Source organism: Rhyacophila brunnea, unplaced genomic scaffold, assembly GCF_057557595.1.
Source record: "Rhyacophila brunnea isolate RB1 unplaced genomic scaffold, BYU_Rbru_1.0 scaffold_8, whole genome shotgun sequence".
Lineage (NCBI taxonomy): Eukaryota > Metazoa > Arthropoda > Insecta > Trichoptera > Rhyacophilidae > Rhyacophila > Rhyacophila brunnea.
In genome coordinates, this window is record NW_028233350.1 from 16,008,063 (window position 1) to 16,026,668 (window position 18,606).

The 18,606-nt window shown below is 31.0% G+C and overlaps 1 protein-coding gene across 1 annotated transcript in view; it reads left to right on the forward strand.

The window, feature by feature from the left end:
• Positions 1 to 18,606, forward strand: part of Sytbeta (Synaptotagmin beta) — a 56,284-nt gene that overhangs the window by 18,372 nt on the left and 19,306 nt on the right. Inside the window, exons 2-3 of the mRNA XM_085959124.1 lie at positions 10,222 to 10,365; positions 18,209 to 18,474. Coding sequence (XP_085815250.1) covers positions 10,222 to 10,365; positions 18,209 to 18,474 — 410 coding nt within the window. The remainder of the gene's footprint in view (positions 1 to 10,221; positions 10,366 to 18,208; positions 18,475 to 18,606) is intronic.

The window sequence follows — 18,606 nt, forward strand, 5'->3', positions numbered from 1 at the left end:
CACTTCAACGCTTCAAAAATCCCCATCCCCCCTATCAAAATTTCATAGTTAACTAACAAATTTTAGGAAGAAAATTAGTGCGATGCAAAGAGTTTTTATGTGAGATACTATTTTGGCCAATTTTAATCTTAAATCTCCACAGTTTGTGATATCAAAACGATTTCATTTTTTCAGTAACAAAATTTTAATCATTTACAGCGCTTGAAGCGCCGCATTCAACAAAATAATATTATGATGGGAATGGCAACAGTATTTTTTTCGAAGTCATGGTTACAATATCAAAAAAATATTTTCGAAAATGCGTTTTTAACAACAACAAAAAATGTACCAAATAAAAATGATTTGCACATTGCCCCCGAAAACATTCAAATTGCCCCCGGTGGGGCGTACGCCCCACGTTGGGAAACACTGCTCTACATACAAACACACGCATTGTATGCTCCATTGAATTTCCAAGGCACTGATCAAGAAGTAAGTATGATTATCTTTACTCTACAGATAATATCAAAAAGATAAATAATTTTACCCATTGAATTTTATAAGTATAAATTTAGCAGTCTCGTAGTAGAAGTAGAGGGATGAGACTGCTTAGGGAGGTGACCAGGAGTTGATATAAAAGTCGTTATTGGTTGTTGCTCCCATGAATGGAGGATCGAGAGTACAAGAGTTATGTTACTGGTCCGAGGTCCGAGGCTCGGTGAATAAGATGTTGTGATCTAACTGACACGAAGATTATGATCAGATTAAGATTAACACTAAGAATAAGATTAACTAATCAACTAAGTCTCGCTATTTATACACATGAATATTCGGTAAATTATATAGGATAGTCATCGTTGATATAGTTTGTAATTGGGAAATCTATTGGCCTCAGCATTATTGCAACTTCGAGCGTTTCGATGACCAAGCCCAAGACAGTCGAACATCATCAAAGAACGTCAATCGTGTAGGTGTAGAATATGCTGACTATAGACGGGATGATTATGCGATAATTAAATGACTTGCTAATTCTTATATTGTCGAAATAATGCTGTCAAGGCCCGAGGTCATTGACCACTACATAAATAACAAAATTGAAAAAATGATAATAAATATGAATTTGTTTAAAAGTGTCAACTGCCAATTTTGGAAAGAATTTGTAGGTATTAAATAAAATAAAACACAACATGTAGTACATATTCCACATAATTTAATAATAATCAATATCGATTTCGTCCGCTTCAATAGAACATTGTTAACTTATACACAATATACAATATTAAAAATCTGTATTATATCCTATAAGCTGATATCAAATTGACGCATATGAAACTGACCCTGATTTATTATATGCGTGTATTACATTATATTGTTTTATTTAATTTAGTATATTATATTAATCTTAAAAATAGGCAATACAAATAATACATATCTATCACTATTTCAGTATGTCTATAAAATGTATGATGAAAATATTTATATATATCACATAATTTGAAAACTTTTCTGAGAAATATATAAACACTAGAAAAAATACGGCATCCAGAAGGACACAAACCTGCGCTACCAGGGATTCACACCCATATACTCTGACCACTTAGCTATACGTGTAATTATCTAATTGCGACGAATTTAATTAAAAGTTTTTAGAATATTATCCGAAGCTCTTTTTAAATTGCGTTAGGTACTTCTTGGCAATCGGCTTTTGTATTTTAAATCTAAGCATAAAATTATTCCCTTAATTATTGACCGGTATCAGAATCACTACTCAAACTTTTTGTTATAACGTACTTAAACTTCCAAATAGTTTAATAATTATATTATTGTAACATTTATTCGTACTTAATCCATTTATATAAATTACGTAATTGATTTAACAAAGTATTTTCTGGCGTACGCAATTTTCTAATTCATTAAACTTTCTTATTGTATTCTGACAATAAGTCTCCTTCGAATATACTATTGTTTTAAATACGACCATTATTCTATGAAACAATGTTTCAAACTGCTACGTTGACAGTCAGTCGCGCACGTAGCGAAAAGTTTGTCATCTACGCTTCTACGCATCGTAGCGTTTCGTTGTTTTGTAGACCCAGGAAATAATCCAGGAAACGAAGTTTTATAAAGCTTCTCGGTCATTTGTAGAAAATGTGATTGTCGGAATGCCGTATACGTTTAGTATTCTGTACTTCCGTGTAAAAATTTCAAGTAATCCTAGTTCATAATATTACTATTAAACCGAATACAATTTTGATGAAACCTTTACTAGTATTTTTTTCTTTAAACTCATACGTTTTAAATATTTCTTACTAAATATATGCGTAATAATATGATAGAGTTAAATTACTTAAGGCCATATCTCTTCTTACCAGAGGCACCTAGCGGAAAAATACGAAGCTTTCAATTCTAGACATTTTTTTGTTAATTTACAATTTCAACTGTATGAATTAATACATATGTATATGAAGACATTAAAAATATGTTTTATTTTAAGTCAAAGATAAACTAACAATTATTGTAAAAAAATGTTATAAAATGTGAATTCGTCAAAGGACCCCATATTATTATTACATATATTTTATGGTCATATCTATTATTAACATTTAGTTTATTAAGTTTTTTTATGCTGTACTTTAGAGATTTTTGACCAATTTATAGTTTTAATATATTTTATATTTATTTAAAAAAATATATAAATGTCTATTACTTGAAATCCATTTTATTTATATGAAATCTTATTTAGGTATGGTACCAATAATGAAGCTCGATTTGATATTTAGACCAATAATTAATTTATTATTCACCGTAAACCCATGTTTATATTATTATGTAGATAAATTAATATTTTGTCAATTAAGATTGGTTTCTTGAATATCCATTTTTGCATAAATTATTGAGATCCAGACATATTTAGAGATATATTTTTAATTACCTAATAAACCACGATACAATTCAATATTCCTCTTCCGGTTTAGTCAATATCCAATTCCGTTGTTGAAATCATAAAATTACTCGGAACCAGCCGTGGCCAATTAATATTTTAAGTAGGTGGTCTGCCAAAATCTCATCAAGAAGAATAAAGAATAAAGTAAAAAAAATCTTTTATGCCAATGTAACGGGAGATCGCAGCTTATTTAGTTATTATAAAAGGGGACCTCATATATATAATATAAGTATATTATTTGTGTTAAATACTTATTATATTTTATATTAGCTATGTAGATATTATTCAAAGTAGGTCTTAACATAGTTTATAATAATATTATTTTTAAAAATAAATATTCTGTCGTAAAGTGTGAAACCACGTCATAAAAATGAAAATGAAACGCGTGACACCGCACATAATAGAACTCGATTCCGGCACCATTAAAAATAAAGCGGAAACTCTAATGTTTTTTTCACATAATAATAAAACACGCGAAAATATATTCATAAAACACCACCATTGTTTAACAGCTTTTGTAATATCACGAGTGGGTACATAATATATACTAAGAGTATAATGTCAGTGTTTCTATATTTCATATATAGGTATATGAAACCCTTTATAATTGAGTCAACGACGACAGGTCGTATCAAAAATATAACTGAAGGTATACATATAACTTGCTTACTCTTACATATATAACGAGAGTGTCTGTTAAGCATTTATCGAATGCAACCAGTAATGAAATGACTTTTAAACTGTGTATCTGTTATTCATGGAATAACAGGTACTTATTAATATTTACGAATGTAGCACTTTTATTTATTTAACATACATAATTTAAAATATTATAATACATACCTCAGAAGCGCCTATTACAAAATTATAGACAAAATATGTGTATTGAATTACTCTGTGGAACGGAAATAACGTGGACAGATTGTCATAACTCATAACAATGTCTCGTCTCACCGATCCATTTTCTAAGTGAATCAAAACTAACAACATAGTTTTGTACATAGTAAATATTACACCCACGATGGCCGCGTGGCTTAAGCGCCGGTATGTGGTGTCGAGGGTCCCAGGTTCGAATCCTGGGTCTGGCAAGTACACATATTGTTTTTCAATTTGTGTATGAGTCAGGGTATGGACCTAATAGGTTGAGCAAGTGGCTGATATCCATTTCTCGTAAAAATAAAATCTGTTAATACAAACCTCCACTCTGTGGAGGCCCATATGATCCTATTAGGATCGGACATGGAATATTAATAAAAAAAATAATAAATATTTAATTTTTCACACTATTATTCGCCTTCCCTGGAGGCCACCCAAAACCACAATCCTCTTCAGGTTGTCCGATCCGCGCCTGACAATATGTCAAAAAAACTGTAGAATTCGTCGCAGACATATTGTCGAGAGCCTTTCCTTTATCTGCAGTCTCTGGATGATTGCCTGGTTCGTCCTGTGATACCTCAAAAATAACTAAAACAGTAACTGCATTACCTCTTTGGATATCTATGCTTATTCGCTGGTACTCAATTGGACGGCACTCACCTGTTTTATCAGTCAAGCTACGACCGATCTTAGCCATTGTCTTCAAAGCAGAGGCTCTCCAGGGTCCAAATGATCCGAGCGACAGACGATATAATTTGGTGACAGACAGTCGTATTTTTTGTCTTTGTTAGACTCAGTTAAAAGAGCTGCTGAACCTGTTGGTTGAACTAGTTTATTCATATCAGATGTCGGAAGTGAATTCAACATATTAGGTACTTGAATATTATTACTCGTGATACGCTTGATTAAGACCGAATGTGGTGCGGGGCAGTTGGCTTGGAGAGAACTATTAGATACCTAGTAGGAATATAATATGTAATAATGAAATGTGTTCACTAAATTATGTAAAATAATGAAATTTGAATTTAAATAAATACATTACATTGATAATTTATTTGATATTTTGATGCAAACATTTGATATTTTCTATGACTTGACTTTTTGAAATTTCTGAATATTTTATGAGGAAAGAAAGTTCTGAAAAAATATAAGTAGGTATGTATCTTTCAAATTGATCATATTTTCTTCAATTTACTCATTCAACTGTTGCTACACTGGATGTGCTTTCAAATCGCTGCATTTGATTTAAGTTAAATTTACTCTTCATTGTTCACACATACCATTATATTATTATAAGGGTTGAATTTACTAGATCATTTTTTCAAATATTTAATGTTTAATAAATCCATAAAATATCCATTTGTGTTTTTATAATTTACGCGGTCTAAAATTTTACATGAAAATGCTCTTAGCTTATTTAATAAATAAAATGTTACTTAAATAACTTTTGTTTTCATCTTGTCAATTTGTGGGACATTATTGTTGAATTTTTAATATTCACATTTCGATGAAAGTTGTCACTTATAAAATCGTGTTTTTAAAGTAAACCTCTTTTGCCCACGGTGTTTTAAAATTCCACAAAGTAAATAAATTTGATAACAAAGTTATTCTAAACATATCGATATGCGAGTCAGTGAGTCAACTCACGGACAAATTACATTTAATATTTATTTAATAAAAAATATGGTTAACCATGTCGTGTTTAAATTTGGTAGTCGTACAAGGTAGAAGCAACATGATGGTATAAAGATTCATAGTTAAGTTAAGGATATACTTCAGTTGAGGCATGGTCTAAAAAGATCGTGGCTAGGCGATGCGCGGATTGTGCAAATGATGCGTGCCAAACGAAATATACTTTGTCATAAAAATCCAACATGCGTTCATTTAATGTTATGTATATTGTTATATTACTAATAATAATTGTACATTCATTGACATGTTTTCTTTTTTACGTACACACGTAAAGTTTTTTAGTCATCTTTACACGATTTAAGAATATTTTCATCCGACGCCATGACAAAACAAATCGACGTGCGCACAACTCGATTATCAGTCTCCCATTGGCGAGTCCAGGCGACGAGTGAGACATTTCGTCGCACCTACTGTTGAAAATTATTTGCCGTTTCACTGAAGTACGCTCTTAATAATAAAAGAAAGGTTTTACTGGGCGATATACGTAATAAACACGGCTTCATTTTGCCGAACAATATACACTCTCTTTATATTATTACTATGAGATACTAACAATAAAGTTTCAATGCACTATCGATTGGTTATGGATTCATGTGGTTTTCGATCTTCCCAATGATATAAAAACCAATTTTTGAGATGATTGAGCCTACCATAGAGTTTCTTAAATGTTAACTATAAACACACCTACACCCATTTCTCACACCACACTAAATTCTGAACAATACCTGTACCTATATTACCATTCTGCATACAGTGCGATCATATCAAATTTTGACATGTGCGTTGATATTAATGAAATTAAGTGATTTTCAATTTCACTTAATAATTGTATAGTCCGCGTCACGCTATTCCATTTTTTACTTATACCGCATAACAATATAAATGCAAAAATTTATTTTAACTCATTTAAACAATAATTCTCGTTTTTGTTCGTTTCTGGATGTATCAATATTCGAAGTAATACTCTCCGCCCATGTGATTGTGCCTGTTTCTGAATAATCGATCCAGTTAGCGGAAATACTCGTATATACAGCTAACTTTTCAATTTCCGACATTTAAATCATTGTTTTTTTTTCTTCAATAATAGCCATAGTAAGACTGTAAATAATTTAGCATCAAAAGGTTTATAATACGTCTCGTTAAAAAAACATTCCCTAACGTTTTTACAAATAAGGGTAAGGCATTATTATTATGTTATTGTTTTTGTTTCGTTTATAAACTGGCAACAATACATTCCCGTTACTCATTTGTTTTAGAACGGAAAAGTGATTTGAATTGTGTCGTATTTATTACCTAGCGTCGTTTTTTGCCCGGGAGAATCTTCAAAGGCATTCTCATGGCAGCCGTATTTTTAGTAAGGCACTTAAGGCTCCCCTACACCAAAGCGAAATAATCGCAACGGTGGCCGCGATGAAAATTTTGAATCCGCTGCGGCAACGAAATTCACGTTTGTAATCTGCGGACTCAATATGTATTGCATTTTTTACGAATTTAAAAATTTAAATTTAAATTTAAATTTGCTAATTTAGAAGACACAAAATTTGGCATATTAGATATACTCGAGAAAAGTATTCAAACATTACTATTCAATGTATTCAATACTAAGCACTTTTATATTATACTTGATTGATATTTTTTCAAATTAAATTTATAGTTTGTTTTCCTTTCATACTTTTTATCTCAAGAAAGATTTTTTGAGATAACTTACAAAAATAGTACATACCTATTATTATTATTTTAACTTTTTCGTGTTTGCTAATATTTGAAAGTGTCCTTCGAAAGGGGTTTATATGTAAAAAACTAAATTTTACAGGAGACAAGAAAAAACATGAACAACAAGAATTTCAGTGATTTATAGTCCCTACCTATGATTTTAAAGGCAATTAATGTCGATGATTAAAAATATAACCATGCATTACTGAAATTCTTGTTATTTATTTAATTAAGTGTGTTTCCTCTCTCCTGTAAAATTTTGGTTATTTCAATTTTATAGACCCCTTTTCGAGGGATACCTTCGTTTATTAACTCGCGCGAAATTTAATTGGCAGCAAAAAACGCAGTTCACACTAAAATAAAATTCGCTGAACAATCGCAGCTTAGACGCTAGACTGTCGCTTAAGATTGAGCGTGTTCATAAGCCGATACGTCCGCTACCACAGGAGAAGCGAATAGTTCACGTTAGTCTGTGGGTGACTTTACGCCAGGCACTTATTAATTCGAGACTCCCAAACGCGGCGCTAAGCAAGCAAATTCAATTTGTTTTTTGGCTTCGCAATGGTAGTCCTTTAAATTACTTTAAATTCGTTTTAAAAAATTTAATGCTGTTGTAATGAATTTGTAACAAAAATGTGTAATGTACAAAATTGTCGTGAGATGAAAATCACGCGCACAAAAATAGGTAACTACCCATTATTTGGACTTTACACAATAATATTATTATGACGTTGTATTATTAACCACAAATGTAATATTAAAAGGTTGTAAGCACAGAACAGATTAAAAAATAGAATTCCGATAGACTATAATTTTGATGCAGAGTTTTGAATGTGTGAGTGTCCTACGAAAATGAACCACATATTATAGACGTACAATAGTATGTGTTGCAAACTTCAAATACACCAATATTTAATGAGCGTCAGTGCATAAATCGAGAACAGTTATCATAACGAAGTAAAAGCGTATTCTTGACACGTGTTTAAGTTTATCCCATATTCTTCCACACTCGAGATCGGTTGCCTGTTACTCCACACCTGTTATATATTTCAGTTCCCATTATTTCTAAGTTCCCTGGTTGTAATGAACGTTTATATGTTATGTATATATATATATATTGTTATGTATTAATATGATTAGGTATATTCTATGTATGAGAAGAAAAAGTGAAATAAGTCTGTTATAAATGTGAAATATGCTACTTAAGTAAATCATATGCGTAAATAATATCCGTAAAGTAAAAAGTGTCAAATTGAATCAACGCTTCTGAATTAGTAACTGCTTCACAGTATTCATTTTTGATGCTATCTTTTACCAAAAGTTTCTTTGCCTTCACTACAAATAAGGCCAATCGCTCAATGTATAAAAAATATCTTACGTGACGAATGCTTCTTCTATAGTTAATTTTATGGCGCAATGTAATGAGAAGACAATTTAAAACCCACTGGCAAGTGGGAACCCAAATCCAAACAAGGTGTGTTAAAGGCTAAAATATTATCTTTGTTGAAAAGAATGTAAGTAAACTAATTAAGCAAACTCAAAATCAAAATCTATAAAGCCTCGACATTCTAAACAAGGGAACAGCAACAACACATTCATTATTTTGTTTTTCGTAAAGTAGTAGTATGGAACATTAAAAATCCATAACTACCAAAGAAAACCCCCAAGCAAAGCTAGGTACAAACGCTTGTCATAAAAAAATAACATACATATGGAAATAAACCTTTTTTATAATTCGTAAATAAGTACTTTCTACTTAAGTATTCTTTAATGATAACCCGACCTAAAGGTCGATGACAATATTTTGCTCATTGAATCAATCACAAAGTTAAATAAAGGTTAAACCGGTGGAGCCCCTGGCGGCTAATTTAGAACAAGAGTATCAAGTGTCATAATAATTATTATGTGTAATTTAATTACAATTCTAAACAAAATTCAACTAATTATTGTTTTAATATTGTTTACTTGTTTCTAATAAAGCAGAATTGTTTTGAGTACCTACCGATTATATACGCAAACATTAAGGACTGTCAGTATTAAACGTTTGTTATTAAACGATTAAACCATGATTGATATTATATTGTACGCATACATCAAATGACTAGAAATTCAGGAAATATGGTCCAAATATAAGGGATACTTTTATCCGCATTTATTAAATTAATTACAGATAAAATACTTTTAAAATATTCTAGTATTAACTAATAATTATCAATAATTCAATTTTTTTTTTACAATTTTCATAATTTTAACATCGTAGTATGTAGTAACTATAAACAATTACTAGATAAAAAGAACTTTTTATATACAATGTTTTTAAATTTTCTGTTGAATCATATAAACTTGAGTTGACTAGCTTAAACGATCAAAAAAGAATTGTATTTGATAGAAATAATACTGAAATGTAATTTTGACACTCATATTGATTTCCATAGTAACGCACGTAGGTATATATTAATAATTTAGTTGTTAGGAACCTAGCAACCAATAATAGTGGATTAGATTACGGATTTCTTCCGAAATAACTTTGCATACAAAACAGAATTAACTGAAAATGAATTTAATTCTATTTAAAAATTGCTAAAAGTATCAAAAAAATGCATTGGCATCGTGTTCTGATATATTCTAAAAGTTTAAAATGTCTAGCTAGTCGGGAAGTTAATCAAAAATCGATTGCAAGATTTATACCGGACAAACAACCACCGGAAAAATAAGAATACGAGCTAATAAAAACGTTGTAAAATGACAACAGAATAGATATACTCTTGATCGCAGGAAGCGACGTTTCAACTTCCACATAAGTCTATGGATAGCATTCTCAATTGGTTAGTTTTACATGACACGGACATTCTATCCATCGTACCCTTAGATACATTTTTAATGTAGGTACGAGTACATCAAAAAATCATTATTACATATTTTTAATACAGCATCATATTTGGCCTTCATTTTTTTTCATTGATCATTCAAAAGTGTAGCAATTTTTTAATGACGTTATTATTTTCCATTGCCTACAGGAATTCAACGTATCTAAAGAATCTCTTGGAGTTCAACCAGGAGTTGGAGCGACCGGTGAAGTTATCAGACCCCACGCAGCTCGTCTTGCCAGAACACCTTCCATATCTTCACAGAGCAGCCTAGACAGCAGTGCTTCAAGGAATGTAAGCTATTTTGTATCACATACAATTTTAATAAACATATATGTACTCGTTTGTTTTATTTAATGTTCAATAAAAGGATTGCGTCGAAATAATAAAAAAGGGTAAGATAATAAACACGGTTACGTTTATTAGTTAAACTTTTTGTTGTTGTTGAAAGTAATAAAAAAATATTGTATGTACGAGGTTTGATCAAAAAGTTCCCGGATTTTGTTAAAATTTCAAGCGATATATATATCTGATTAAACATATATTCTTTTTGATATTGGTAAACATTGTCTATAATTGTCATTCATATTGGATCCATAGTTTTTTTCGTGAGGGAAATAAATAAAACGTATTTGGTAAGTATAGTTGGCAAATTTATAAATTTAAAAAAATATGCAACAAAATAATTTAAATTAAATTTATTGTGAACTTAAAATAAAATTCAGTAACGTGGTGGAAATTTTCCAAACGGCTTTTGACTGGTCTTATATGGACAAAATAAGTTTTATTAGTGGTACAAGCGTTTCGAATAAGATCGTGAAGACGTTGAAGATAACGAGAAAATTGGTTGACTTAGCATATCGATTACCGATGAAAACGTGGAAAAATAACAATCGTCAAATGACTATTGGGGAGATAAGAAAGAGGATTTATGTTGAACACTGCTCTTGTGGAGTATTTTTTTTCAAATTATTTTGTATGTTTTGGGCATGAAACGGCTGGAAAAGGAATGACTGAGAAAATGTTGAATGTAAGCGAAGATAACCTAGAATTGATCTTTGAGGCTTTCACGGTTGTTTTTTATCGTAGTAGATTTTTGGGTTTCCACCGTGTGTCCTTCTTCCTTCTTTACTCGACGTTTCGGGCTCGTTGCAGAGGCCATTATCAAGAGATGATATGTTTTATGATGAAAATGTAGTGTAAGTATGTGAATGTGATCGTTGCTCTAAGAATGTTAAAAGGAATCCGATTAGCTAAGAGCAAACGTTGCTCAGAGTAATCTGTCAATCGTTACGACCAGGTATACCAGCTCGAATATTGGATTTCCGGCTTCCGGCACTATCAGCAAAATCCAATATTCGAGCCGGTATCCCTGGTCGTAACGATTGAAATATTACTCTGTGTATTATTATACAACGCAGACTGTCCTGTCTACTGTCTGTAGACTGTACTGTCTAGGGGACTAGTAAATAAATACATACTGTCATAAATAAAAATCCGGGAACTTTTTTATCAAACAGCGTATGATTTTTTAATATTATTTTCATTGGAAAATTCGTTTTCGAAATTGAAAAAAAAACGTTATGGTTTAGCCGTTGAAATTTGAATGTTTACCTTATACCAACATGGTGTAATTACATAGTATATTACAAATTTTTGTTACGAATATATTAATGTTTTTTTAATATTATTTCGTAGTATTGTTTTTTAATTAAATACATCATAATATTATCAATTAATTACTACGTTTTCTGCTTCATCGGGATCTCATGAGTGAGAATCGTATTTTCAACCAAACGACGCCCGATTTCCAATACTGTTTTCAAAGTGAATGGTCTCCTTCCCATTATCTTACATATTTACATTGTGTAAAAAACTAAAAATAATTAAAAGAAAAAATATTAACTTTGTATTTAAAATTAAAAATGCTGTTATAAAACGTGCCTTTGGTGAACAGTTTCATTTCATTATTGCAAATTAATTTATGGTTATTTTTATAATTCAAATATATTTATTTTAATAAGTTCTTTAATATTATACTGGTGATATTTTTGAATAAATTAAAAATGTGCTGTTTTTTAATAATAAAAAATATTTTCAGTAATATGTATATTAAATAAATAAAGGGGTATCCAAATTCTGGTGCGAATTCGATTTTGTACACGCAATAAAGCCAGTGTTTCACAAGCGGTATAGAATATAATATATGGCTCCGTCCTTTTGGAACTACGTACTGTCATATTTGAAAAATGATAGTGTAAAATGTATATACCTAGTATGAATGATAGTAAAAGAAGTTTAATAATTGTAATGCACAATTATCAAACATAGAGTGCCAACTAATTCAATCAATAAAAACATGAAATATTTAATACTTTTAATCTCACAGCTTATAAGATTCGGCTTTCTGCCAACTTAACCCTGTGTAAAGAATGCTTTATAAATCATTTGTCTACCTCTAATAAAATGTCATTTGTAAACTCGTTGAAATATTAAATTATAATTTTTGGGCGCCTTGAAAGATGTGTAATTACAAATTAAATATAACAGTATAAAAATAAGAACACAGCTAATCGTTAAAAGTGTCATTTAATTACACAAACCATTGAAATTTAAGAATGATACAAAAAAAATACAATTTGAGAAGCGTTGCTTGGTATGGGCATAGAGAAATTTCTTGGAAGATGGTAACTATTACTTAACTTTATGTTTAAATTGTGATGGCTGGAACTTCATCTTGGCTGGAATTATGAACTGCGAATCCTTCTTCCTGTCCGAGAGGAAGTAACTACAAATGGCGTTGAAACTGTATCTATACTTTAACCGGTGACACCCGTTCGGCACTGAATCTAAACTTGGAGTGAGGATCTTGTGGGCGGAAATAAGTTATTTGTAAACAAGACGCTTTCAAAAAAGCGGGAATGAATCCGATTGGCTTATTTTTAACCGTTATTGTCTTGGAAACAAGGGTTGACACACTCTTTTTAACAAGGTTGTGCCAAATTTTGTTATTTAATTATTTTAATATCTGCGTTTGAAAAGTAGCCATGTTACGTAAAATGTAACATGACAGTACATGTTTTCCAAATTGAAATCTTCCAAATATAACAACAAAAATCCAGCTATCACTTATCTGTAGGAGACGCCATTGACCGTAGTGGTCGTCCTTTCATAATTTTCGAAGATCGCCTGATGACGCCTTCAGCCTAAAACCCGCACGAAAAATTAACTTTCGCAACAAGTTTAGTAACAGCCTCTTTTCAATCACTCGTGCGCTTTCCTCGCCCTAGATATGGCAGTGTTGCTTATTAATATACCCACTGGGGTGAAAATTTGCCACAGCGCTGAAGATTTTCCTTAAAAAATTCATCATCGGTTGCCTGCTCTTTCAAGACCAATCGGACACTTTCGCACGCGTGTATAGGTTGTATGAACATGTATAGGATCAAAAACACTACCTCTCTTTAAAATAAATAATCAGTTTGCAAATACAGCATTCAGTTACCATTTTCATAGTATGCTTGTACGATTTTTATGCGTTGTGCGATGGAGAAACGATTAATTGTATTAAATTCTAATAGATTTGTGTTAAAGTTAAATCATAGACTTTCAACTGACGATTTGTGTCGCTACATTTCAAAATCAGCCAAGTCCACCTTTAGGTATTTTTGACTTTTTTTGTGAATTGCTGAAGAACTACTGCTTTCTAACATTTCTGCATTATCAAAATGTGGAATTTAATAATTTTAAATATTCTATACTCGAAATAATATAAACTTTCACCCTTGTGACTGTATATTTGAGAAACAAAAAGCTGTTTTTCTCCTATTCATCTATTATGGACTTGGCTGATTTTGAAATCTAGCGACACATATGTCGAAAAATACGCGAAAAATATTTGACATGGTAGTAAATGGCAGGACTGTGGAATTTGTAGGTACCTCGAGTTGGATAACCTTGTTATAATATATTATAATACATTATAAGACCTCTACAGTCTTTACGATAAGGTTGTACTTCAACCGAAACGGATATACCTATAACTGCAAAAATAAAATGACTATCACTATTCATATATTTGTATATACAATATTTTAGATTACGTGTAATTGAGATTATTCTTTAATACACTAACTTAATACTGGTTGGTTAAAAAGTGAATAGGTTATCCAGGCGCGCACTCAAGGGACCGGACCGCCTCCCCCCAGCGCATATATTCTATACACAAGGCGACTATCGGGGACTATCGACGGTAGTTTATCATATTTATGTATTGAGCGATTAATTGCTACAATAAGTTAACCGTCTAACTCTAAACTGTCAAAGAGTGCTATGTTTTTACAGCCCCTCTTTTGGCTATGTTAACTTTTAGAGCGAGATAGATAGTTTAGAGTTTATACGGTTAACTTATTGTAACAATTATAATACCTCAATACATAAATGTGATGAACTACCGACGATAGCTGTCGATAGTCACCTTGTGTATAAAATAGACCCCTGATGTACCTACGTATATGCTAAACGTCTGAATATTGCAACAATAGGCGTTGAAATAAATGGTGTGTCGGGTATTTTATATTTTTACTAAAAGCTGCTAACTGAAAAAAATCACTTTGTGATCATCAAAACGACCCCAGGTTTAAGCTATGTAGAAATGAAAAGTAACGGCGGTGCATGCCAGAAAGAATATTTTTTTGGAGGGACAGACGATTCAAAGAATTCACAACGACCCAATAAAAAAATAACGAACTAAGTGTGAAACATGTTTAATGCCACGCAACATTTGGGTGAAAGAGAAAATTTTATATTGCTACCTACCTACTGAATAAAAACAATAGCTGAGATTTTTGTGGCGCATGTAAATTGAAATAATAATACTTTTTTCACACATATTTTTTTATATAAGGACGCTTATAGATACAATGTGTTACCTAGTATTAATAAATAGGTAACATTAATATGCCAGTGACAAAATGACACCGTAATTTTGTTTGTTCACTGGGTCTATTCTATTCTATACACAATACAGCTATCTAGAGTAGTCTATCATAGTTATGTATTGCGACGGTTGATTATTACAATTAGCTAACCGTCTGGACTGTCAAAAAGTACTATATTTTAACAGCACCTCTCTTGGCTGTGTTAACTTTTAGAGAGAGATATACAGTTTTAACAGTTTAATGACAGGCTAATTTATTGTAACAACTATAATACCTCAATACATAAATATGATAAACTACCGTCGATAGTCGCCTTGTGTATAGAAGAGATCCAAGTACAAATATTAATAAGCAGCATATAATAATTATTATCAATCTGCAACTTTATAACAGAAATCTGTAATGATAATTTTATTGTTTTTTTTTTTCACTAATTCGTTTACCAAAATAATACAAAATGATGACACACTTTTTGGACATTAAATGTGAGATTCTAAAAAACTAGCCGCTTTAACAACCCATTTTTGTTAAAAATCTCCCTTACCTCTTAGTATACTCGATAGGATGTGATATTCCAAAAAATGTAGCTTATATTTTATAGCAAAACATAACAGTCGAACTATGAACATAAAAAAGTAGGTTTGTAATTATAAGCCTCATTTTTTATTTTGATAATAGACGCTTTGTCATTTTCTTAAAAAGTAGATTTTTTAAACTACAACGTTGGATCTTTTCCTACCAGTGGCGAAGACTCTATACTAGGCGATTATTTGAAGCCTACCTTCTTAAGAAAATATTTTTCAATTGCATATTGACTTATTTATATAATCACTTGATTATATATTCCATAAAATAATTTGTTTTGCCAACGAGAGATGCCGTATGTATAGGAATATACTACACAGTAATTACAAAACAATCTGCAAAGGTTTTAAAAAATATACCACAGCGCGCCATATGTTGTGACGTAAATAAAGGTCGGATTATGTTTAAAATAATTCTCACTTTTTTCATATGGACTTTACGTCACGTAGCCCCGCCCAGTCTATCGAATTGTATGAACTAAGGTAAGCTCCGATCGCAGAGCCTAAAACTTAATAATTAATAATTAAAAAATGTAATTTATATGATGTTTAATCGAATATTAACAAATATAGACTGTTCTAAAAATTAAAAAGAACCTTTATCTAATGATTTTTATGTGTATAAATGTTTTGAAAAAATACGAAATTTAACCAGCTGATCGCTTAATTATGTTATTATGTCGTCAGTGAGTTTTTGAACTTTCATTGAATTAGTGTGTCGTTGTCATTAGTGTGTACCTATTCATTAGTAGTGATATCGTATTATCTTCTTATTTCTCGTAAATATACCTGACAAATGTGTTTTTTATCAGATCTCCACAGCCTACCTCTTTCCAAAAGTCACCCTTTGCCACTGTTTCCTACACAAGGCGATTATCCACGGCTATTATCAATTTATGATATTTTTATTTATAATTGTTACAATAAGTAAGCCGGCTAAGTTGTCAAAACTCTCCATCTTGCTCTAAAACTTAACACAGCCAAGAGAGGGGCAGTTATAACATAGCACTTTTTGACAGTTTAGACTTTAGATGGTTAAGTTATTGTAACAATTAACCACCTCAATACAAATTTAAACCTTATTATTTTTATATTTAAAAAATATATTCTTTATTTATGATCCATCCAAAGCGCAGTACATACTATTAATTTTAATGGATAATAATAAATTATTTTAACTTTCATAACCATTATTAAGTTTTACTTCTGCCGCTCGTGAAACTTAAATACACTTTTTTTTCTACCTCTTCAGTAAACAATGGCAAACTCACTTTGATCATTAAAACGGTTGTAGAAAAAGTGCACAGTTTTAAAAAATAATTGAAAAAAATGTGCATGCTTTTTAACAGCGCACGAGAAAACAAAAAAAATATTCTGAGATGTTTGCAGAATAGATTTTAAAATAAGTTCCACGTGAGGCTTGGAAAGTTTCGCAATTAAAAATCTGAAATATATTATCACGTTCATAAAGTACTTAGTCAACACACAAAAAGTATAAACAACTATAATACCTATTACTTTTATTTTTTATTAAACCTTTTTTCCAAGTAGATATCAACCTAGTTTGAAATTATATTAGTTCGGTTGAAATATTTAATCAAAACGTTTTTTTAATTATTATTAATTACATTAATTAAATAATCTGTATTAGACAAACTCTTCAGTTCTTTGACCATGTGACTCAAAATAAGAGTAAAATTTGAGTGACTGGTCATTATTATTGGCATGGCAACGAAAGAGATAAATTATGAAGAAAAAAAACATCTGTGTGGACTGATGAAATAGACAATTCGACAGGGTCTTCATTAATGTTGGCAGGTTAGAACTGGAGAAGAATAGAAGTAAAATACAATGACCATCAATCAATTTATAAGACAACAACGAAGAATAAATAAAAAAAAATATATTTTAGGCAATTGAATTCATTCATCACCATGCATTTCGTGGACTGAAGGATATTGGCCAACCTATGAATCTGCTTCCTTGGTATATACATTACCCACATTCTCAACCGCAATAAGCAATATTAGACGATAAATTATTATAAATTAATCTTAATCTATACATGACATCTAATATATGTAATAACATGGTTTTTTTCTTCAGGCGTCTTTGAAGCTTGTTAAAAATTTAATGATGGCAGCGACAAACGTGCAGTGGCGTGATCAATTTTATTGTCAACACAAAGCACTACTGTATTATATTTAATTATATGCACGACATTATCTTGACTCTGTGATTGTTATGTCGAAATCCTAATTTTATACAGAAACAACTAAAAAAATATTGATGCTATTATATTATGTTGAAATATTTTTTTTTGTAATTCAATAATGAAACAAGTCACAAAAATCAATTAACTTTTTTACTTTAGTTATATACAAAATTATCTGGCCTTCGTTAATTCGTAATTGAACTGTTAAACTTCATCTAGTATTGCTAAATTCTATAACACTAAATCAAAAATATAACAACAGACTTTAAAATTCAAATTTCGAATCTGTGAATGAGATTTTTTGAGTTGTTTGCGTACATATTGAATAAGTATATTTAATCAGTTTTTTTGTATATGACAAATAATTAAAAAAAAATGTATTCTTTATTCTCTTCCAGCAAGGACATCGAGGCTCATCTCCTCAAATCCGCGCATTCGGACCTGATGGTCGCAGCGTTACAGAGAGTGGATCCGTCTTCGGATTCTCTGGGTCCGCCAGATCTCCGTCTCCTCTCAGAGCTGCATCCCTCGACGCCAGAGGTGGTGCTGGTGCTCCTTTGCCGCCTCCTCCACACGGATCATTCGCGTCTCTTTCATCAGAGACTCCAAGCCCTGCTAGCCCAAGAATTCCAAGATGTCTATCTCCGCTATTGATACCACCGAGGTAAACATAATAAGATTATATTAGTCATTACTAAATGTTTTGAAATTTCTTAAATGTATAATATAAATTATTCTTATCGACTATATATTTTCTCTAGTGAAACTAATAGCTATGGGTGTAAGAAATCAGAAT